Raw genomic sequence first — 22,649 nt, 5'->3', positions numbered from 1 at the left:
TGGGTTAAACCCCAGTTGATCATGGTGTATGATCCTTCTCACGTGCTGCTGCATTCTAGTATTTTGGTGAGGATTTTTGCATCTATGTTCAACCGTGATATTGGCCTGTAGATTTCTTTTTTTGAAACAACTTTGTCTGGTTTTGGTATCAGGGTGATGGTGGCCTCATAGAATGAGTTTGGGAGTGTTCCACCCTTTGCTATATTTTGGAAGAGTTTGAGAAGGATAGGTGTTAGCTCTTGTCTAAGTGTTTGACAGAATTCATCTGTGAAGCCATGTGGTCCTGGGCTTTTGTGTGTTGGAAGATTTTTAATCACAGTTGAAATTTTAGTGCTTGTGATTAGTCTGTTTATATTTTCTATTTCTTCCTGGTTCTGTCTCGGAAGGTTGTGTTTTTTAAGAATTTGTCCATTTCTTCTGGGCTGTCCATTTTATTGGCATATAGTTGCTTGTAGTAATCTCTCATGATCCTTTGTATTTCTGCAGTGTCAGTTGTTACTTCTCCTTTTTCATTTCTAATCCTATTGTTATGAGTCTTCTCCCTGTTTTTCTTCATGAGTCTGGTTAATGGTTTATCCTTTTGTTTATCTTCTCAAAGAACCACATTTTAGTTTTATTGATCTTGGCTATCATTTCCTTCATTTCTTTTTCATTTATTTCTGATCTGGTCTTTATGATTTCTTTCCTTCTGCTAACTTTGGGGTGTTTTTGTTCTTCTTTCTCTAATTGTTAGGTGTAAGGTTAGGTTGTTTATTTGAGATGTTTTTTGTTTCTTGAGGTAGTATTGTATTGCTGTAAACTTCCCTCTTAGAACTGCTTTTGCTGCATCCCATAGGTTTTGAGTCATTGCGTTTTCACTGTCATGTGTTTCTTGGTATTTTTTGATTTCCTCTTTGATTTCTTCAGTGATCTCTTGGTTTTTCAGTGGTGTATTTTTTAGCCTCCATGTGTTTGTATTTTTTACAGTTTTTTTCCTGTAATTGATAACTAGTCTCATAGCGTTGTGGTCAGAAAAGATACTTGATATGATTTCAACTTTCTTAAATTTACCAAGGCTTGATTTGTGACCAATGATATGGTCTATCCTGGAGAATGTTCCATGAGCACTTGAGAAGAAAGTGTATTTTGTTGATTTTGGATGGAATGTCTTATAAATATCAATTAAGTCCATCTCATTTAATGTATCATTTAAAGCTTGTGTTTCCTTATTTATTTGCATTTTGGTTTTTCTGTCCATTGGTGAAAGTAGGGATTAAAGTCCCCTACTATTATTGTGTTACTGTTGATATCCCCTTTTATGGCTATAAGCATTTGCCTTATGTATTGAGGTGCTCCTATGTTGGGTGCGTAAATATTTACAATTTTTATATCTTCTTGGATTGATCCCTTGATCATTGTGTAGTGTCCTTCTTTGTCTCTTGTAATAGTCTTTATTTTAACGTCTATTTTGTCTGATATGAGTATTTCTGCTGCAGCTTTCTTTTGATTTCCATTTTCATGGAATATCTTTTTCAATCCCCTCACTTTCAGTCTGTATGTGTCTGAAGTGGGTCTGAAGTGGGTCTCTTGTAGACACCATTTATATGGGTGTTGTTTTTGTATCCATTCAGCCAGTCTCTGTTTTATGGTCGGAGCATTTAATCCATTTACATTTAAGGTAATTATCAATATGTATGTTCCTACTACCATTTTCTTAATTTTTTTGTGTTTGTTATTGTAGGTCTTTTCCTTCTCTTGTGTTTCCTGCCTACAGAAGTTCCTTTAGCATTTGTTGTAAAGCTGGTTTCGTGGTGATGAATTTTCTTAACTTTTGCTTGTTTGTAAAGGTTTTGATTTCTCTGTTGAATCAGAATGAGATCCTTGTTGTATAGAGTAATCTTGGTTTTAGGTTTTTCCCTTTCATCACTTTAAATATGTCCTGCCACTCACTTCTGGCTTGCAGAGTTTCTGCTGAAAGATCAGCTGTTAACTTTTTGAGGATTCCTTTGTATGTTATTTGTTGCTTTTCCCTTGCTGCTTTTAATATTTTTTCTTTATGTTTAATTTTTGATAGTTTGATTAATATGTGCCTTGGTGTGTTTCTCCTTGGATTTATCCAGTATGGGACTCTCTGCACTTCCTGGACTTGATTGACTATTTGCTTTCCCATATTAGGGAAGTTTTCAACTATAATCTCTTCAAATATTTTCTCAGTCCCTTTCTTTTTCTTTTCTTCTTCTGGGACCCCTATAATTTGAATGTTGGTGAGTTTAATGTTGCCCCAGAGGTCTCTGAGACTGTCCTCAATTCTTTTCGTTCTTTTTTCTTTTTTCTGCTCTGTGATAGTTATTTCTACTATGTTATCTTCCAGGTCACTTATCTGTTCTTCTGCCTCAGTTAGTCTGCTATTGATTTCTTCTGGAGAATTTTTAATTTCATTTATTTTGTTGCTTATCATTGTTTGTTTGCTCTTTAGTTCTTCTAGGTCCTTGTTAAACACTTCCTGTATTTTCTCCATTCTATTTCTAAGATTTTGGATCATCTTTACTATCATTACTCTGAATTCTTTTTCAGGTAGACTGCCTATTTCCTCATCAGTTTTTTTGGTCTAGTGGGTTTTTACCTTGCTCCTTTATCTGCTGCGTATTCCTCTGTCTTCTCATTTTGCTTAACTTACTGCATTTGGGGTCTCCTTTTCCTAGGCCGCAGGTTCATAGTTCCCATTGTTTTTCGTGTCTGCCCCAGTGGGTAAAGTTGGTTCAGTGGTTTGTGTAGGCTTCCTAGTGGAGGGGACTAATGCCTGTGTTCTTGTGGATGAGGCTGGAATTTTCTGGTGGGCAGGACTGCACCCAGTTGTGTGTTCTGGGGTGTCTATGAACTTAGTATGACTTTAGGCAGCCTCTGTGCTAATGGGTGGGGTTGTGTTCCTGTGTTGCTAGTTGTTTGGCATGGGGTTTCCAGCACTGGAGCTTGCTGATCGTTGAGTGGAGCTGGGTGTTAGCGTTGAGATGGAAATCTCTGGGAGAGCTCTTACCAATTGATATTACGTGGGGCCAGGAGGTCTCTGGTTGACCGGTGTCCTGAACTCGGCTCTCCTACCTCAGAGGCACAGGCCTGGCACCCGGCCAGAGCACCAAGACCCTGTCAGCCACACAGCCAGGTACGTGGGGATTTTCTTTCCTTTTGGGAAGTCTGAGGACTTCTGCCAGCATTCAGTAGGTGTTCTGTAGCAGTTGTTCCACATGTAGATGTAGTTTTGATGTATTTGTGGGGAGGAAGTTGATCTCCACTTCTTACTTCTCTGCCATCTTGAAGGTCCTAAGGTTGAGGCTTTGATATTAAATAGACGTGGATTTAAGTTCTGACTTAATAACTTGTGGGTTGTGTGATCTTTAACAAGGTATGTAACCACCTGGTGCCTGTTTCCTCATCTGTGAAGGTGAGTGAGAGTGTTGTCTACCTGGCAGAACTATTTTGAGAACAGATTGCATTGATGAATATAAGGCACCTACTCTTTGTAAGGATTCTGTAAATAGTAGGTGTTGTTACTATCCTTATTTCCATTCTCTTTTCTCTCTTACTATTTATCTTAAAAACTCCTTCCTTTTCCAATCAGAAATCATGCGTTTCTAACCCTGGCTATCTGTTAGCAGCCACTGGACTGCTGGGAGTTTCTGGGGAATGGAATATTATGAACTCTCAAAATTTCATTTCATCAGGAACCTTATATCCCTTTGAACAGTGATAAAAGCCTTAATAAGAATAACCACTATTTGGCCCATTAAAATAATACAAAGATAAATGTGAGTTTTCAGAAAAAACCCTTAAATTATAAAGCAAAGAATTGGAGAGTTAAATGGCATGTGAAGAATCTGAAGACATAACACATATTTAAATTTATGATTTTTTATTCTCTCTCTCTCTCCATTTATTACAACAGATTCTAAAAGATTGTTCTCATAACAAGACCATTATCCTGAGTAGATTTAAGGACTATTTTACCAGTATTTTTTCTTGAAATAATTGAGTTTGCTGAAATAAACAATTCAGCTCAATATTTTCCATCTCCCTCTAATACAGATGTATTTGATTCCTGTAAATCTGAGTGAAGTCAGTCATGATTTTATTCATATTTGTTTTCCACAGGGTATATGAGCTATTAAGTCATGTTGCATTTATTATAGATCATGTTTGCTTTTTGGCAAGATAATTTTAATGATTGAGAACAATATTTTAGTACATGTAACACTGGGAAAACAACCAGAAAGGAGAATTGAAGCAAAATGTTCCTTACAATAAATACTTTAAGTAAATAAAATATTCTGTTGTGAATCAAGCATACATTTACATATGAAATGTATAAAAATCATTTAGTATTATGCATACTGTTCATTCTTATGGTTCATATATGTATATATATTCCTCTCATATAAGAATATATCTATATCACTTTGTCTTTTTGTTTGTAATATATGTATATATTCCCATTATATCTTTCTTCCAGCCTCAAATATGTGGATATTTTCTTGGTTTTGTGCCATTTTAATTATCTTGGCTATTGCTGGTGTGGACACAATAGTAAAGACCACACCATATACCAAATTCACGAAGAAGTCTGAGGGAAAAGAGATGCCAAAGGGTACAAAGCCGTCCAGTGGCCAACCTCCAGAAGAAGAAACCCCCTTCACAGAAGCGGCTGAAATGGCAGAATCAACCCCTGACCCCTCAGCTTTCAATTCTGTCTTTGGTGCTGCCACCCTCTTCCCCTCTGAAAACCTCACTCTTGACACGGCTGATTTCTTCTTGAATTGCTGTGATTGTTGTTCATCTGGACCAGGGCAAAAAGGAGAACCTGGAGAGACTGGAAAGCCAGGTATTTGAAAATATACGAGGCCCTATATTTCTCACTTGTACATCCTTACAGTTGAGTGGTGGTGGATTGGTGATGGAATTGCCCCAAGGGTTTCTACATTGTCATGAGAATGGGACAAGCCTAGGTGTAACATTGTGACAAATGCAATGGGTTCTGTTGCCCAGTGCGGTAGCCAGAGCCCCATGTATGGCTATTAATATTAAAATTAAATGAGATTAAAAATTCAATTCCTCAGTTACACGGGTCCCATTTTAAATGCTCAGTAGCCACATGTGGCCAATGGACAGCACAGATATAGAGCATTTCCATAATTGCAGAAAGTTCTAATGGATGGTGCTGGTTAGAGCAGAGACTGGCCTACCAACCCTAGCACTGTTGTGTAGTCCTTCCAGTTATACAATCTTTTCATTAATGGCTGATGTAAATAGGGTAAGTGAAAATTCTGTGGTCTGGTAAGAATGTGTACTGACTGATGGGTTTTTGGAGTGCTACTTGTCGTTAGGATTAGAAATGGAATGCCTGTGAGGTGGAGAATAAAGGCAGGATTCAGTTCACTTCTCATTGAAATTCTGAGGCAACACAGTGTCCTTGCCCAGCAGTTTTCTCCATTGAACGTCATGGTTAAACATTTAAAAATTTCAGATGTCTTTCATGTATGCAGTATGAATATACTCTCACTTTTATTGTAATACAGTTCAGCTTTCACATGTCCTACAGCAGAGAATTCAAGGAAAAAGTGAGATCAGAATGTCAATTTCAAATCCACTATTCCCTGAAAGAATTACATATAAATATTTGTTGTGTCTTGCCTGAAGAATTTAAAGATATAAAATCAGGAATTCTGCATCCTCATTAAGCTTTTCATTCATTTCATCCCATTGCAGGAAACTTTTGGGAAATGTGATCAGTGTTTATGTGGAGGCGGTATTGAATGGGAAAGAAGCTGGGCAGGGGTCTGGGGAACCAAGATTTCAGGGTTGCCGAAACATTACTGGAGATCTAATTAGACTGAGAAAATTATATTTACCAGGATTTCTCTTAGTATCATGTCTGGCAAGCTGCTAGCAGGGAGCAGGAGGGGGTCATGTAAACACAGCTGGTTGCTAAACTGTCATAAGTCGTAGCATCAGGGCTTTTGTCTTACCCAGTGGTGGATTTAGCTGTGCTGTTCTTAGAGCTCAGCTTATTACATACATTAATTAACACACATAGTACATACACCACATTTGTGTTATCTACTGTAATGTGAATAATAAATGTAGACTTTAAAAGTTATGAGCCTAATTTTACAGAGTTTCTGAATGAAAGTCTAATAACTCATAAAGGTAAAATTCCATTTGAAATTTTATCTCCAGCTTCTCTCATTAATTCAGTTATATTATAACTACCTACTATGTGCCAAGAACTGTTAAGCACTTTATGTTGTTTCTCATCTTTGTAGAAAATGATTAAAATATTATTACATTTCAGTGGATAATTTAATTGCGTTTCAGAGAGTTTCAGGTAATTCTAGAGGTTATAGCACCTGAGAGTATAGAACCTGATGTCAAACTCAGTTTGTGCACCCTCCAGCCCCAGCTCTTCCATTAGGTCCAGGCTTCTGATATTTACACTAAACTAACCAAGATGTACACCTTGTCTAGATGGAAGGGGCAGCCTGCCTGCCCCTTGTGCCCTTGCAGGCACTTGCTGTGCTCCCTGTGCCTTTCCCTCATAACCACATTGGGCATTTGGGGGTCGTGAGGAAGGGGGGTCACTGCACAGTGAACTGTAATTGTTCATTTTGCTTGCTTCTGCCTCCCCTGCTCTTTGTTCTCCATTCCTTTCCTCTGCTCTTCCTTCTTTTTTAGACAGAAGAGCTTAACCACCACTTTGGCTTCTTAAGCTTGCCTTCAGCCTTAACCTCCATTGCATGCAATATATTAAAGCTTTTCATCTAAACAAATACAGTGTCCTTTCAAAGAGGAAATTCAACAGATTGAAAATAATTTTCTCCATCCCATCAACTTAATTATAATAATTAAGATGAAAGATTACAATGTAATTGAGTGTACTTATTTATATGGTTAACTTTCAAAGAACCTGGCCATAAATTATTCCAATCAGAGATTGCAAAACAATCCCTAAGCTTGAACAGGGCTGGGGTTGCAGGAACGATAACTGTCCTAGGCTTGGGTGTCTGTGTGGCCTAGGTAAGTGGAAGGGACCTGGACTGCTGGGATGAGCGAGGACACCAGTGAGGTCTGAGTCCTGCAACATCTGCCCCTCGCCTGCCCCTCAGCCTCTTTTACCCTGGTCACTAGCTCCGCCAATGGTACTCTTCTTTCAGTTTCTTAAAAACACCATGGTCTTTTCTACTCTTGTTTTTCCTGAAATACTCATCTATGGTTTTTTTTTTTTTCTTTGTCTCAGAAATTTCTAATTTGTTCATTGGGTCTTAGCTTAATGACATTTTTTTCCAGGAGGTATCCTCTGATCCCATAAATCAGGTTTTTTTTTAAACCACCATCTACAATAGTAACTTTCTCTTTTCTTTACGTAACTAACAACCGTGTGGCCATTTCTATTTATTTGTGTGGTTATTTGTTCATGATTATCTTTCATGGACTCTCAGCCCCATGAGGGAAGGGACTGCTGGAATGTTGATGGCTGATTCCTGACACCTAGTAGGATGCTTCATGTGTAGGGGGGCTCAGAAATTTTTCCTGAATGAGTACATAAGTGAAGGAATGGGAAAACCAAATGTGCTAGGTATTGTGGTTTTACTGCTAATTTGAAAGTGTGGTCCACATGAGGTTAAGTGTCAGATAATCATCTTTTCTTGTTGTTTGATATAGTACTGAATCATTTGATCACTGCCATGAATTCAGTGACAAGTACTAATGGGCTCAATTTATCTATTCAGGTAGTGCAAAATTGCAAATCAGACAAAAATATTGTCCTTAGAACTCTGTAATAGTTTATTCTCACCCAGATTTTATCATTAGGACACTGACAGTCATTGGCCTTAACAAAATGACTGATTTTTTTTGAAGTAATGAATTTCAAAAGAGAATTTTTCTACCCTGATGGTTTTTAAATCTCATTTCCAGGTTTTAAGGGAGAAGCTGGTGATATGGGGATCCTAGGGCCACCAGGAGTCACTGGACCCCAAGGTCCAAAAGGCCAGAAAGGAGAGAAGGGTAGGTAATTATATCCATTTCATGTCAAAACTCAAGAGATGTCCTGCGTCATTTTTAAGAAGAGCAGCTTGCTAAGTAAATACCAGATTCTTGCAGGTGGATCTATTTTTTAAAATGTAAAAACTTGGTAAAGCATATTGTGAGTTATATTTGATATAAAAATGTTAACTTTATAAATAGCCAATTGAGAAATTTTAAACTTGCCTGGTAATATATGCCCCCCCCCACACCCATACCTTTTCTGTTCCTTGTAGTCCACCTGGCTGACTCAGTGACTGGGAGCCACAGGGCATAGACTCTGGGGAAGGGTCCTTTCCTATATACTCCTGTTTGAGTTCTTCTTTATGATGCAAATTAATTTCATACTACATAAAACTAATCAGAGCAGGCAATCCTTTAGAATATTCTATATAGATGGATAGCCTACCTTCTAAGGAGAGTATGACATATCCTTTGGCTTACTCTCAAATCAGGGGCAGTGTCAACGGTGGGAAGAGAACTGAATTAAAATGGAAGAAGTCAAGCTATTTGCAGTGACCTTGGACCCGTCACTTTACCTCATCTGGAAATTGAGAGGACTAGACTAGATATTTATTTATACTCTGTTTAAAGAAGATTTGTCATTATGTGGGCTTTCCTAGATCTTTTCCAGCTCAGAAATTCTGTAATTCCATAGATGTATCAGCAAAGAGGGTGCTCTGCTCTGGGAAATCCCTGGTTCTATAAGTGCTTCAAGGTATTGAGGGAAGGTTATAGATTCACTGGGACATTTAGAAATTCCTCAGGGAATACCACCAGCCTGTAGAAATACTATATATCCATCAAGTTAAATGTTTTAGCCTTAGTGTCACATGTCAAAAGACATAATATCATCTATACATCACCCTCTGCATGGCTCAGGAACTGCCTAACTCATTTCTGGTAGAACATTCAGTGAAGTAATTACTCAAAAAATATGCTAAGGTAAGAGAGCCACTTCACACTTGTCAGTTATGCGATTTTCATTCTTGGAAGCATTTAATCCTTTTGTGGCTGAATTATGTTAGCAGAAAGACCTGTGAAATAAAGATGAGTGATGAACCTCCCCAGTGATTGTTACATTTTGAAAGTTAGACTTCTGGAAGTAGAAAGAAAAAACAGGGAAGTATTATAAAATGAGGTTCTTAAGAGTATGCTTTGATGAAGGATCAAAAGTAGAAATTCATTTAGCCAGTCTCTATAAAGTGACAACTGTATTTTCCTTTTACTTCCACTTAACTTGGACTCTTGATTAAGCCTTAAAGTTAAAAAAATAAATGAGTAGAGTGACTGTATTTTTTACTCAATCATTATCTGATTGAGTAAATTCATTATAAGCAGATAAACTCTTTAAATGAACTCGAGAACCAGAATAACTGTGCAGTGAATGTCAGGATATGAATATTGACAAAGACTGGGAATAGAATTATTCCTTCACTTCCATTCATAGTTATGTTCTCTTCAAAGGTATACAGATGTTTTCCTGATGGCCTATGGGTTAATTTCCAAATTTTAAATTTTAAATGGAATGATAGGGCTTCCCTGGTGGTGCAGTAGTTGAGAGTCCGCCTGCCGATGCAGGGGACACGGGTTCATGCCCCGGTCCGGGAAGATCCCACATGCTGCGGAGCGGCTGGGCCCGTGAGCCATGGCCGCTGAGCCTACGCGTCCAGAGCCTGTGCTTCACAACAGGAGAGGCCACAACAGTGAGAGGCCTGCGTACCGCAAAAAAAAAAAAAAAAAAAAGGAATGATAAAGAGGAGCAAGCTACTTAGAAAACTCTGTTGAGCAGCTTATGGTGATATTTCTCTAGCTAGTCTTAGGAAATTTGGCTGAATCTCTTTTCATGACTTTTATTTATGTATTTATTTATTTATTTACAGCCATACTGCTTTTATTGTAAAATTAATAAATTCTTTATAGTAGATTATTAAATACTGGCATATTGTTACAATGGTAATGAGAACCAACAAACAACTATATGCAACAGTATAAATCAATTTTACAAATATAATGTTGAGCAAAAGAATTCAGACACAAAAGATTACATACTATACAATTTCAATTATATAATGGTTAGTACAAATCCCCAAAAGTCTATGATGCTAAAAGTCAACTGTGAGTTACTCTCAAAGTTTAGGCTGTGACAAAAAGGGGGCACAATAGAGTCTTTTGGGACACTGATAATATTCTGGTTTCTTACACAACAGTGTAAATCAACTATATTTCAATTAAAAAATAAAATAAAAGAGATTAAGAAACTAAAAAAAAATTATTTTGGTTTCTTCTTTGAAAAATTTTTATTGGGGTATAGTTGCCATAAAGTGAATCAGCTATACATCTACATATATGCCCTCATTTTTGGATTTCCTTCCCATTTAGGTCACTGCAGAGCATTGAGTAGAGTTCCCTGTGCTTTACAGTACATTCTCATTAGTTATCTATTTTATATATAGTATCAATAGTGTATATATGTCAATCCCTATCTCACAATTCATCCTACCCACACCCTTTTCCCCTTTGGTATCCATATGTTTGTTCTCTATGTCTGTGTCTCTATTTCTGCTTTGCAAATAAGATAATCTATACCATTTTTAAAGAATCCACATATATGGGATAATATATGATATTTCTTTTTCTCTTTCTGCCTTACTTCACTCTGTATGACAGTCTCTAGGTCCATCCATGTCTCTACAAATGACACAGTTTCATTCTTTTTTATGGCTGGGTAATATTCCATTATATATATGTACCACATCTTCTTTATCCATTCCTCTGTTGATGGACATTTAGGTTGCTTCCATGTCCTGCCTATTGTAAATAGTGCTGCAATGAACGTTGGGGTGCATGTGTCTTTTTGCATTATGGTTTCTCTGGGTATATGCCCAGTAGTGGGATTGCTGGGTCATATGGCTGTTCTATTTTTAGTTTTTTAAGGAACCTCCATACTGTTCTCCATAGTGGTTTTATCAATTTACATTCCCATCAACAGTGCAAGAGGGTTCCCTTTTCTCCACACTCTCTCCAGCACTTATTGTTTGTAGATTTTTTGATAATGCATTCTGACTGGTGTGAGGTGATACCTCATTGTAGTTTTGATTTGCAATTCCTCTAATAATTAGTGATGTTGAGCATCCTTTCATATGTTTGTTGGCAATCTGTATGTCTTCTTTGGAGAAATGTCTATTTAGGTCCTCTGACCATTTTTGGATTGGGTTGTTTGTTTTTTTCATATTGAGCTGCATGAGCTGCTTGTATATTTTGGAGGTTAATCCTCTGTCAGTTGCTTCATTTGCAAATATTTTCTCCCATTCTGAGGATTGCCTTTTGGTCTTGTTTATGGTTTCCTTTGCTGTGCAAAAGCTTTGAAGTTTCATTAGGTCCCTACCATTTGTTTATTTTTGTTTTTATATCCATTTCTCTAAGAGGTGGGTCAAAAAGGATCTTGCTGTGATTTATGTCATAGTGTTCTGCCTATGTTTTCATCTAAGAGTTTTATAGTGTCTGGCCTTACATTTAGATCTTTGATCCATTTTGAGTTTATTTTTGTGCATGGTGTTAGGAAGTGTTCTAATTTCATTCTTTTACATGTAGCTGTCCAGGTTCCCCAGCACCACTTATTGAAGAGACTCTCTTTTCTCCACTGTATATTCTTGCCTCCTTTATCAAAAGTAAGGTGACCATAGGTGTGTGGGTTTATCTCTGGGCTTTCTATCCTGTTCCATTGATCTATATTTCTGTTTTTGTGCCAGTACCATACTGTCTTGATTACTGTAGCTTTGTAGTATAGTCTGAAGTCAGGGAGCCTGATTCGTCCAACTCCTTTTTTCTTTCTAAAAATTGTTTTGGCTATTTGGGGTCTTTTGTGTTTCCATACAAATTGTAAAAATCTTTTGTTCTAGTTCTGTGAAAAATGCCATTGGTAATTTGATAGGGATTGCATTGAATCTGTAGATTGCTTTGGGTATTATAATCATTTTCACAATATTGATTCTTCCAATTCCAGAACATGGTATATCTCTCCATCTGTTTGTGTCTTTTTTGATTTCTTTCATCAGTATCTTATAGTTTTCTGAGTACAGGTCTTTTGCCTCCTTAGGTAGGTTTATTCCTAGATATTTTATTCTTTTTCTTGCAGTGGTGAATGAAATTGTTTCCTTAATTTCTCTTTCTGATCTTTCATTGTTAGTGTATAGGAATGCAAGAGATTTCTGTGTATTAATTTTGTATCATGCAACTTTACTAAATTCATTGATTAGCTCTAGTAGTTTTCTAGTGGCATCTTTAGGATTCTGTAGGTATATTATCATGTAATCTGCAAGCAGTTTCAGTTTTACATATTCTTTTCCAGTTTGTATTCCTTTTATTTCTTTTTCTTCTCTGATTTCTGTGGCTAGTACTTCCAAAACTATGTTGTAAAATTGTGGTGAGAGTGGGCACCCTTGTCTTTTTCCTGATCTTAGAGGAAATGCTTTCAGCTTTTCACCACTGAGAATAATGATTGGTGGGTTTTTCATATATGGCCTTTATTGTGTTGAGATAAGTTCGCTCTATGCCCACTTTCTGGAGAGTTTTTTTTAATCTTAAATGGGTGTTGAATTTTGTCAAAAGCTCTTTCTGCATCTCTTGAGATGATCATATGGTTTTTATCCTTCAATTTGTTAATATGGTGTATCACATTGATTGATTTGCATGTATTTAAGAGTTCTTGCATCCCTGGGATAAATTCCACTTGATCATGGCGTGTGGTCCTTTTAATGTGTTGTTGGATTTGGTTTGCTAGTATTTTGTTGAGGATTTTTCCGTTTATGTTCATCAGTGATATTGGCCTGTAATTTTCTTTTTTTGTGTGATATCTTTGTCTGGTTTTGATATCATGGTGATGGTGGCCTCATAGAATGAGTTTGGGAGTGTTCCTCCCTCTGCAATTTTTGGGAAGAGTTTGAGAAGGATAGATGTTAGCTCTTCTCTAAAATTTGATAGAATTCGCCTGTGAAGTCATCTGGTCTTGGACTTTTGTTTGTTGGAAGATTTTAAATCACAGTTTCAATTTCATTACTTGTGACCGGTCTGTTTATATTTTCTATTTCTTCCTGGTTCAGTCTTGGAAGATTATGCCTTTCTAAGAATTTGTCCACTTCTTCCAGGTTGTCCATTTTATTGGTATAGAGTTGCTTACAAAGGATCTCTTATGATCCTTCGTATTTCTGCAATGTCAGTTGTAACTCATCCTTTTCAATTTCTAATGTTATTGACTTGAGTCCTCTCCCTTTTTTTCTTGATGAGTCTGCCTAAAGGTTTATCAATTTGGTTTATCTTCCCAAAGAACCATCCTTTAGTTTTATTGATTTTTGCTGTTGTTTTCTTTGTTTCTAGTTCATTTATTTCCATTTTCCTTTATGATTTCTTTCCTTTACTAACTTTTTTTTTTGTTCTTCTTTCTCTAGTTGCTTTAAGTGTAAGGTTAGGTTGTTTATTTGAGATTTTTCTTGTTTCTTGAGGTAAGATTGTATTACTTTAAACTTCCCTCTTAGAACTGCTTTTGCTGCTTCCCATAGGTTTTGGTTCATCGTGTTTTTATTGTCATTTGTTTCTAGGTATTTTAGCTTTTTATTTATTTATTTTTGGCTGTGTTGGGTCTTTGTTGCTGCATGCAGGCTTTCTCTAGCTGTGGTGAGCGGGGGCCACTCTTCATTGCAGTGCACGGGCTTCTCATTGTGGTGGCGTCTCTTGTTGTGGCTCTAGGTGTGTGGGCTTCAGTAGTTGTGGCACGCAGTCTCAGTAGTTGTGGCTCGTGAGCTGTAGAGTGCAGGCTCAGTAGTTGTTGTGTGTGTGCTTAGTTGCTCTGTGGCATGTGAGATCATTCCATACCAGGGCTTGAACCCGTGTCCCCTGCATTGGCAGGTGGATTCTTAACCACTGTGCCACCAGGAGCCCCCTCGTGGTGTTTTTTGATTTCTTCTTTGATTTCTTCAGTGATCTCTTGGTTGTTTAGTAGCATATTGTTTACCCTCCAAGTGTTTGTGTTTTTTACTGTTTTTCCCCTGTAATTGATTTCTAATCTCATAGCCTTGTGGTCGGAAAAGAAGCTTGATATGATTTCAATTTTCTTAAATTTACCGAGGCTTGATTTATGACCCAAGATGTGATCTATCCTGGAGAATGTTCCACGTACAATTGAGAATGTATTCTGCTGCTTTTGGATGGAATGTCCTATAAATATCAACTGAGTCTACCTGGTCTAATGTGTCATTTAAAGCTTGTGTTTCCTTATTAATTTTCTGTCTGGATATCTATCCACTGATATAAGTGGGGTGTTAAAGTCCCCACTATTATTGTGTTATTGTCAATTTCCTCTTTTATGGCTGTTAACATTTGCCTTATGTATAGAGGTTCTCCTACGTTGGGTGCATAAATATTTACTCTTGTTATATCTTCTTGTTGGATTGATCCCTTGATCATTTTTAGTGTCCTTCTTTGTCTCTTGTAATAGTTTTTATTTTAATGTCTATTTTGCCTGATATGAGTATTTCTACTGCAGCTTTCTTTTGATTTCCACTTGCATGGAATATATTTTTCCATCCTCTCACTTTCAATCTGTATGTGTCCCTAGGTCTGAAGTGGGTATCTTGTAGACAGCATATACATGGGTCTTATTTTTGTATGCATTCAGCCAATCTGTGTCTTTTGGTTGGAGCATTTAATCCATTTACATTTAAGGTAATTATCAATATGTATGTTCCTATTACCATTTTCTTAATTTTTTGTGGTTTGTTTTTGTAGGTCTTTTTCTTCTCTTGTGTTTCCTGCCTAGAGAAGTTCCTTTAGCATTTGTTGTAAAGCTGGTTTTGTGGTGCTGAATTCTCTTAGCTTTGCCTTTCTGTAAAGCTTTTGATTTCCCCATCAAATCTGAATGAGATCCTTGCTGGGTAGAGTAATCTTCGTTGTAGATTTTTCCCTTTCATCACTTTAAATATGTCCTGCCACTCACTTCTGGCTTGCAGAGTTTCTGCTGAAAGATCAGCTGTTAACTTTTTGAGGATTCCTTTGTATGTTATTTGTTGCTTTTCCCTTGCTGCTTTTAGTAATTTTTCTTTGTGTTTAATTTTTGTTAGTTTGATTAATATGTGTCTCAGCCTGTTTCTCCCTGGGTTTATCCTGTATGGGACTGTCTGTGCTTCCTGGACTTGATTGACTATTTCCTTTCCCATGTTAGAGAAGTTTTTGACTATAATCTCTTCAAATATTTTCTCAGACACTTTCTCTTTCTCTACTACTTCTGGGATCCCTATAATTTGAACATTGGTGCATTTAATGTTGTCCCAGAGGTCTCTGAGACTGTCCTCATTTCTTTTCATTCTTTTTTCTTTTTTTGTTCCATGGCAGTTATTTCCACCATCCTATCTTCCAGGTCACTTATCTGTTCTTCTTCCTCAGTAATTCTGCTATTGATTCCTTCAAGCTTATTTTTAATTTCAGTTATTGCATTGTTCATCACTGTTTGTTTGTTCTTTAGTTCTTCTAGGTCCTTGTTAAACATTTCTGTTTAACAGAATTGGATCATCTTTACTATTATTACTCTGAATTCTTTTTCAGGTAGATAGCCTATTTCCTCTTCATTTATTTGGTCTTGTGGGTTTTTACCTTGCTCCTTCTTCTGCAACATATTTCTTGGTCTTCTCATTTTGTCTAACTTACTGTGTTTGAGGTCTTCTTTCCACAGGCTGCAGTGTTATAGTTCCTCTTGCTTCTGGTGTCTGACCTTGGTGGGTGAGGTTGGTCCAGTGGCTTGTGTAAGCTTCCTGGTGGGAGGGACTGGTGCCTGTGTTCTGGTGGGTGGAGCTGGATCTTGTCCCTCTGATGAGCAGGGCCATGTCAGGTGGTGTGTTTTGGGGTGTCTGTAGCTTAGCACAACTTTAGGCAGTCTGTCTGCTGATAGGTGGGTTTGTGTTCCTGTCTTGCTTGTTGTTTGCTGTGAGGCATACAGCACTAGAGCCTGCAGGCACTTGGGTAGAGCCATGTCTTGTATTCAAGATGGAGACCTCTGGGAGAGATATCATCAATTAACATTCCTTGGGGTCAGGAATTCTCTGGCAGTCCAGCATCCTGGACTCAGTGCTCTCTCCCCCAAGGCTCAGGCCTGACCCCTGGCTGGGAAACCAAGACCCCAGAAGCCACACATCACGGCAATAAAGGGTATAAAAAAGGGGGGGGGGAGAAAACAAAGGAAAACAAAAAGAGAAACAAAACCCAAGAGAAATAGCAAATACAGAAACAAATAGTAACAACAGCAATAACACCTAAAAACAAAGAGAACTCCAGGCAAATGGTAAAAGCAAAACCAAACAAACAAAAATGAAAACAAACTCATGCACACACACAAAGAAACAAAAACAAAACCAAAGAAAACAAAAACCAAGAGAACAACCAGACAAACAAAAGAACGCCAAAATGAGGGCTTCCCTGGTGGTGCAGTGGTTGAGAGTCTGCCTGCCAATGCAGGGACATGGGTTCGTGCCCCGGTTCAGGAAGATCCCGCATGCCATCGAGCGGCTGGGCCCATGAGCCATGGCCACTGAGCCTGCATGCCCGGAGCCTGTGCTCCACAACAGGAGAGGCCACAACAGTGAGAGGCCCGCGTACCACACACACACAAAAAAAGAGAACTCCAAAATGAAATCAATTAAAAACAAAACTGGGCTTCCCTGGTGGCACAGTGGTTGAGAGTCCGCCTACCAATGCAGGAGACACGGGTTCGTGCCCCGGTCTGGGAAGATCCCATATGCCATGGAGCGGCTGGGCCTGTGAGCCATGGCCACTGAGCCTGTGCCTCCAGAGCCTGTGCTCCACCACGGTAGAGGCCACAACAGTGAGAGGCCTGCGTACCAAAAAAAAAAAAAAAAAAAAAAAAAAACTACAACAGAATGCAAACTGAAGAATAAAGCAAACAAAACAGACACACAAAAACAATTAAAAAAAGGATAAAAAGAAAAAACAGAAAAAAGAGGAAAAAAGATAAAAACAAAATAGAACAAAGAAAAGGAAAAAAACAGAACAATGAAAAAGCAAAGTAAAAATAAAAATTAAAAAAATATTAACAAAATTAAAAAAAGAAAGAAAAAAAACCAGAGAAAAACCAAACAAACCTAAAAACTTCAAAAATACTAAATAAAAATAAAGAATAATTACAAAAAACAAAGCCAGCAACAGAACAAATCAAAACATAATAATAATAATAATAATAGTAATAATATTTTCCTGGGGTCTCAGCTCTCATTGTCCTAGCCCCTGCTGTGAGCCACAGCCCACCTCCACCTCCCCAGTAGGCCCTCCATTTCCTCTAGGTTGGTCTCTTGACCTGCTGTGGGCACTGTGAGGACAGGTCAGACTCTGACCTGGCCCAACTCATGTGTGTGCTTGCCCCCAAAGTCCACAGCTGCCAGAGCTAGACCATTTTCATTTGTGGGAACACTCATTGTTCATTCAGATCCATAGATGCAGGGTCTATGAAGCTGATCACAGGGCTTTAATATGTAGCTTGTGCAACTGATGGGAAGATTTTTGCTCCTCTTCCTTAGTCGCCCTGCCCCTGGGGCTCAGCTGTGATTTTAGCCCCACTTCTTCATGTGGGCCACCCACAGGATTCTGCTCCCAAGGCTGCCCTCAAGCCCTTGGGCCTGCTCCAGTGAGGACAGGGCGTGGAGGTGGCATGGCTGCCTGGGTCGCAGGATCCGCAGTGACAACAGGCGCACAGGGAAGCAGCAGCAACAGGCACAAGAGATCTGGCCCTAGTGGAGGCATTTTCTAGTGCCCAGTGACAGGTGCTCGAGGGCCAGCCCTGGCAGGGCCCTCTCCTAGCACCTGGGGGGATGGCAGGGGCTGGTGCATGGGGAGAGAGGCTGCAGTGGTGTCTCCATCCCCTGCATGTCACTCAACAGTGGTGCCTTTCTTCCATGGCAGTCCAGGTTTCCTCAACAGGCATTCCCAGTTGCATATTTCCTCCCTCCCGTCCCCATAGTCTGTCTCCTTGAAGCCAACAATAGTACTCCTCCTGGGTTTGTACTCCAATCCCCACCCTCCAGCTCCCAGCCCCCGTGCGCACCAGTGGACACATGTCCCAGTGTGCAGCGTGCAGTTCTGTTGCATGGACTGTCTGTGTAGGTCTCACTCTGTGCTGTCTGTCACAGACAGGCCATTCCACCCTCCTCTGACAGCCTCAGATGCTTCCCTTCTGTCCCAACCGATTTCTCTGTTGGTGAGGGGGCTTCCCCAGATGTGGAAACCTCTCTGCTGCTTCAGCTCCCCAACTGGGGAGCAGGTTCCATCCCGTTTCCTCTCCCCTTCTTTCTCCCTTTCTTTCATCCTACCTGGTTATGCAGGCATCTTTATTGTCCTTTCTGGTGTCCAAGGTTTTCTGCTAGTGTTCAGCCCATGTTCTGTGAGAATTGTTGCATCTGTAGATGTATTCTTTTCTTTTCTTTTTTTTTTTTTGTGGTATGCGGGCCTCTCACTGTTGTGACCTCTCCCGTTGCGGAGCACAGGCTCCGGATGTGCAGGCTCAGTGGCCATGGCTTACGGGCCCAGCTGCTCCGCGGCATGTGGGATCTTCCCGGACCGGGACACGAACCCGTGTCCCCTCCATTGGCAGGTGGACTCTCAACCACTGCACCACCAGGGAAGCCCTGTTGATGTATTCTTGATGCATTTGTGGAGAGAGATGAACTCCATGTCCTCCTGCTCCTCTGCCATCTTGAAAAGCCCCCTCTTCTCATGACTTTTAATTTGACTTAGGGTTTCTTTTTCCCTGGCAAAAATGAAACAAAATATGTTGGTTATATCATAAATAATATGGCTGGTAAGTTGATGCCAACCAATATTATATACACTTATGTTTGACTCCGTACAGATTGCTAAACTTTTTCATACCTCAGTTTCTTTTGTGATGAAAGTGGTGACAAAAATATGTGCTCTACCTTTCTTGATGGGAGATGCTACAATCTTTTGTAAATGAAAAATATTCCAATTGATGAAATGTGCTCTGTTATGTGAGCCTCCCTGTTATATGAGAGGCTGTTTTACTATCAAAAAAAATTAATATTAAACTAAAAGTTTGAAATTTAAAAATTGATGTTAAGAGCTTGGAACATTACCTGGTGCAAAGTAAGTGCTCAATGAGAGTTAACTATTATTGTTACTGTTATTTTTGCTATTATTAGTTACAATTAAAATAAATCTAGGGTGGCTGCACTGTAACAGGATGGGCCTTTGGCCAGGCCCAGTATAAAAGTCCATTTGTGGTAATATGGCAAATATCTAAAAGCCAAGATATTTTTATTTTTTCAAACATGAATTTTCACAGCTTTATAATTTGCCCAAAGAGTGTATGAAAAAGATTCCAAACAAAATGAAAATTAGCTTTTCCTTGGTGCTTTATGTATATCAAGGACAATATTTTTTATCCTGTGTGGGTTTTTTTTTTTTTTTTTTTTTTTTGTGGTACGCGGGCCTCCCACTGCTGCGGCCTCTCCTGTTGCAGAGCACAGGCTCCGGACGCACAGGCTCAGCGGCCATGGCTTATGGGCCCAGCCGCTCTGCGGCATGTGGGATCCTCCTGGACCGGTGCACGAACCCGTGTCCCCTGCATCGGCAGGTAGACTCTCAACCACTGCGCCACCAGCGAAGCCCCCTGTGTGGGTTTTTATCATGAATAGTTTTAGCTGACTGCAGAGTGTTGTGCTCTGTGTTTCAGCTTATATGGTGCATGGTACGATCTCTCACGCATTGTGAGGGATATAAAAAAGAGGACCTTTTAACTGCCATTCAGAATTCGTAATAAGAGGAGCACAAACACGGACATACATAATGTAAGGCAGAATGTCATAGGTTTTGTAAGAGATTTGAAGAGCTACAAGAATGCTGAGGGAAAAGCTGAAATCTGAAGAGATTTGGCACTACCTCCAAATATACTTTAAATGGTTTACCATCAATTGGAATGAAATATTCCGAATGTTGCTCAATAAATTCTTTTTCCATATTGTTTTACCGTTACAGATTTTGGTAAAGGAAGCATTAGAATGTGACAGAGTTGTGAAATGGGTGTTTGTTATATCATAGCTAATATAGTTAGAAAAAAGTTAATCTTGGTATCATTTTAGGACTTAAGGGAGAACGTGGGGAGCAAGGAACAAGTGGAGTTCCAGGATACCCAGGAAAACCTGGAGTACCAGGTAGTGTATAAAGTATATCTACTGTGTGTAGTCATGTGTGCAGTATGGCCCTTAATTTTCTTCCTGTTTGTATTTAAAGTTATCAGGGAGGTAAGATGGAAATATCAATTAGTAATAATCTTCTAATAATTTAGTGTACTGATTGGATGGAGTGTTATGAGCACTAGTCTAGGAGTCTAGGAGTGGTAAAAGTATCTGAACTCTGCACCTCTTTCTTGCTGTCCTTGGGAAAAAGATCTCTAAATCTTTCTGGGTTGCAGATTTTTTGCCTGTAAGATTTTGGGTTTGGATGGACAATATGGAGATTTAGAAGAATAGCTGGGTTGGGACAAAATGCAAAGTGTAATGGAACACAATGGGCAACTATAGTTCTAATACTCTCCATTATCTTAAAAGTCAAACAAACAAACAGACAAACAAACTAGATATATAAGATCTAAATATAAGCTGTTACTTCTCAGTAGCATTAACTCTTTCCTTTATGAGGGAGTAGCTTGATTTGAATGGCTCAGTGTAAGAGTCTCCTCTGCATGGCCATTGCTCAGGCAAGAAGCAGGTTTCCAGCTCCAGTTCAGAGGTTTTGTTTCATTTTGTGAGCTCTCTGATAATAGCATACTGGTCATACCGTATGGGAGCCTTAACCATTATTTTAATTTTTCCATTTCAGGTGGACTTGGTCCTAAGGGGGATAGAGGAAACATTGGCCTGGCAGGAGTGAAAGGACAAAAAGGCTCGAAGGGGGACACGTGTGCCAATGGTACCAAAGGAGAGAAAGGAGATAAAGGAGACCGAGGGGTTGTGGGTGCACCAGGCTTGAATGGAGAGCCTGGGGCCAAGGGAGACAAGGGGGAGATGGGGGATAAGGGCTACTGTGGAGATTCTGGGGAGAGGGGGGGAAAAGGAGAAAAAGGCGAGGAGGGCATGAAAGGAGAAAAAGGTAGCAAAGGAGATATTGGAATGGAAGGGAAAAGTGGTTCAGATGGGCTGCCTGGTCCCCAAGGTGATCCAGGAGTTAAAGGAGAGAAGGGAGAGTTGGGGCCTCCTGGTCTTGTGGGACCTGCAGGGCCAAAGGGTGAACTTGGGAGCAAAGGGGTCCGAGGGTCTATTGGGAAGAAGGGCTCTCGGGGCCTCAAGGGCTCCAAGGGGGAGGTGGCCAGAGTCCCACAGTCAGCTTTCAGTGCTGCTTTATCCAAGCCTTTCCCTCCTCCAAATGCCCCTATCAAGTTTGACAAGGTTCTCTATAACGACCAAGGGAACTACAGCCCTGTCACTGGGAAATTTAACTGTAGTATTCCTGGGGCATATGTTTTTTCCTACCACGTCACCGTGAGGGGCCGACCTGCTCAGATCAGCCTGGTGGCCTGGAATAGGAAGCAGTTCAAGTCCAGAGAAACGCTCTATGGTCATGAAATAGACCAGGCCTCTCTCCTCATCATCTTGAAATTAAAAGCAGGGGACCAAGTCTGGCTGGAAGTTTCAAAAGATTGGAATGGGGTGTACGTCAGCACTGAGGATGATAGCATTTTTACTGGGTTCCTTTTGTACCCAGAGGAAAACCCTGGCATTTCACCATAAACTTGTATCTTCAACACTGTAGTTTGGGTTTAGTGGAATAAGTCAGGTAACATTGGGTAGTGCTATTGAAAAGAATAACCTTCATTCATTTTTTTTCATGATTATAAAAATAATACAGAAAAATTATATCACCTAGAGTCAATAATTCCTATTTTAAAACATCACCTTTAAAAAAATATTTATATGTATTTGAGAGCATGTTTCTATTAATTTTGTAGCTAGCTTTTTTCATTTAGCATTATAATGGCATTTCTCAAGCCCTTTAAATAATATTTGTATACAAAAATATGAATGAAATTTGTAATAAATAAATATATTCTTACTAAATATTTTCTATGTCTCATAAAAATGTGTGTAACTCTTTTCAGTGTGAATGTGAGGCTAACAGCTGACATATGATGGGTAGGTATTTCTCAAAAGTTTCTAATTCCATTGGGAGGATTGCCTTCCAACAAAATAGAACTATTCCCATGTTAGTTTAATTTAGGGAGAATACACAGAAAGAATAGTAAAGACTAGCTAAAGTATTTTTAAGATTAATCAGTGTGTAAGTGTTTGCTCATAAAAAACCTGTATTATATGGACTTGTGTGTTGGGTAAAAGGTAAAAAGAAAGTTGATATAGATACTGCTTCATCATAGCAAAGATCTAGCGATTCATCTAATTATTGTGCTTAGAAGACTGAATGTTCCCCAAAGACTTCAGAGTAAAATTAAATCATTATTGATCTAAAATTTCAGCCCTTTCTTCATGGAAGAACACTTAATTTGGATAAATTCTTTGGCTTCATTATCA

At 39.0% G+C, this 22,649-nt stretch overlaps 1 protein-coding gene across 1 annotated transcript; it reads left to right on the top strand.

Annotated features, from left to right (window-relative positions):
* Positions 1-4,483: 4,483 nt before the first annotated feature.
* Positions 4,484-22,100, top strand: OTOL1 (otolin 1). Its single transcript, XM_082625866.1, has 4 exons — positions 4,484-4,852; positions 7,945-8,034; positions 20,208-20,279; positions 20,947-22,100. Exons 1-4 carry the CDS (start codon positions 4,492-4,494, stop codon positions 21,852-21,854), a joined length of 1,431 nt encoding a protein of 476 aa, XP_082481992.1. The 5' UTR covers positions 4,484-4,491; the 3' UTR covers positions 21,855-22,100.
* Positions 22,101-22,649: the final 549 nt, after the last annotated feature.

The sequence above is a fragment of the Mesoplodon mirus genome (genome assembly GCF_964341445.2).
Source record: "Mesoplodon mirus genome assembly, chromosome: 6".
Taxonomy (NCBI): domain Eukaryota; kingdom Metazoa; phylum Chordata; class Mammalia; order Artiodactyla; family Ziphiidae; genus Mesoplodon; species Mesoplodon mirus.
Note: the sequence above shows the minus strand (reverse complement) of the source record. Positions and strands in the feature narration are given on the sequence as shown.

What these genes read in the sequence shown, in the direction of transcription:
- OTOL1 (XM_082625866.1), top strand. Translation starts at nt 4,492, where the DNA reads ATGTGGATATTTTCTTGGTTTTGTGCCATTTTAATTATCTTGGCTATT. An exon ending in AGGCCAGAAAGGAGAGAAGG is followed by an intron (nt 8,035 to 20,207) that starts GTAGGTAATTAT and finishes GTATCATTTTAG; the next exon opens with GACTTAAGGGAGAACGTGGG. An exon ending in AGGAAAACCTGGAGTACCAG is followed by an intron (nt 20,280 to 20,946) that starts GTAGTGTATAAA and finishes TTTCCATTTCAG; the next exon opens with GTGGACTTGGTCCTAAGGGG.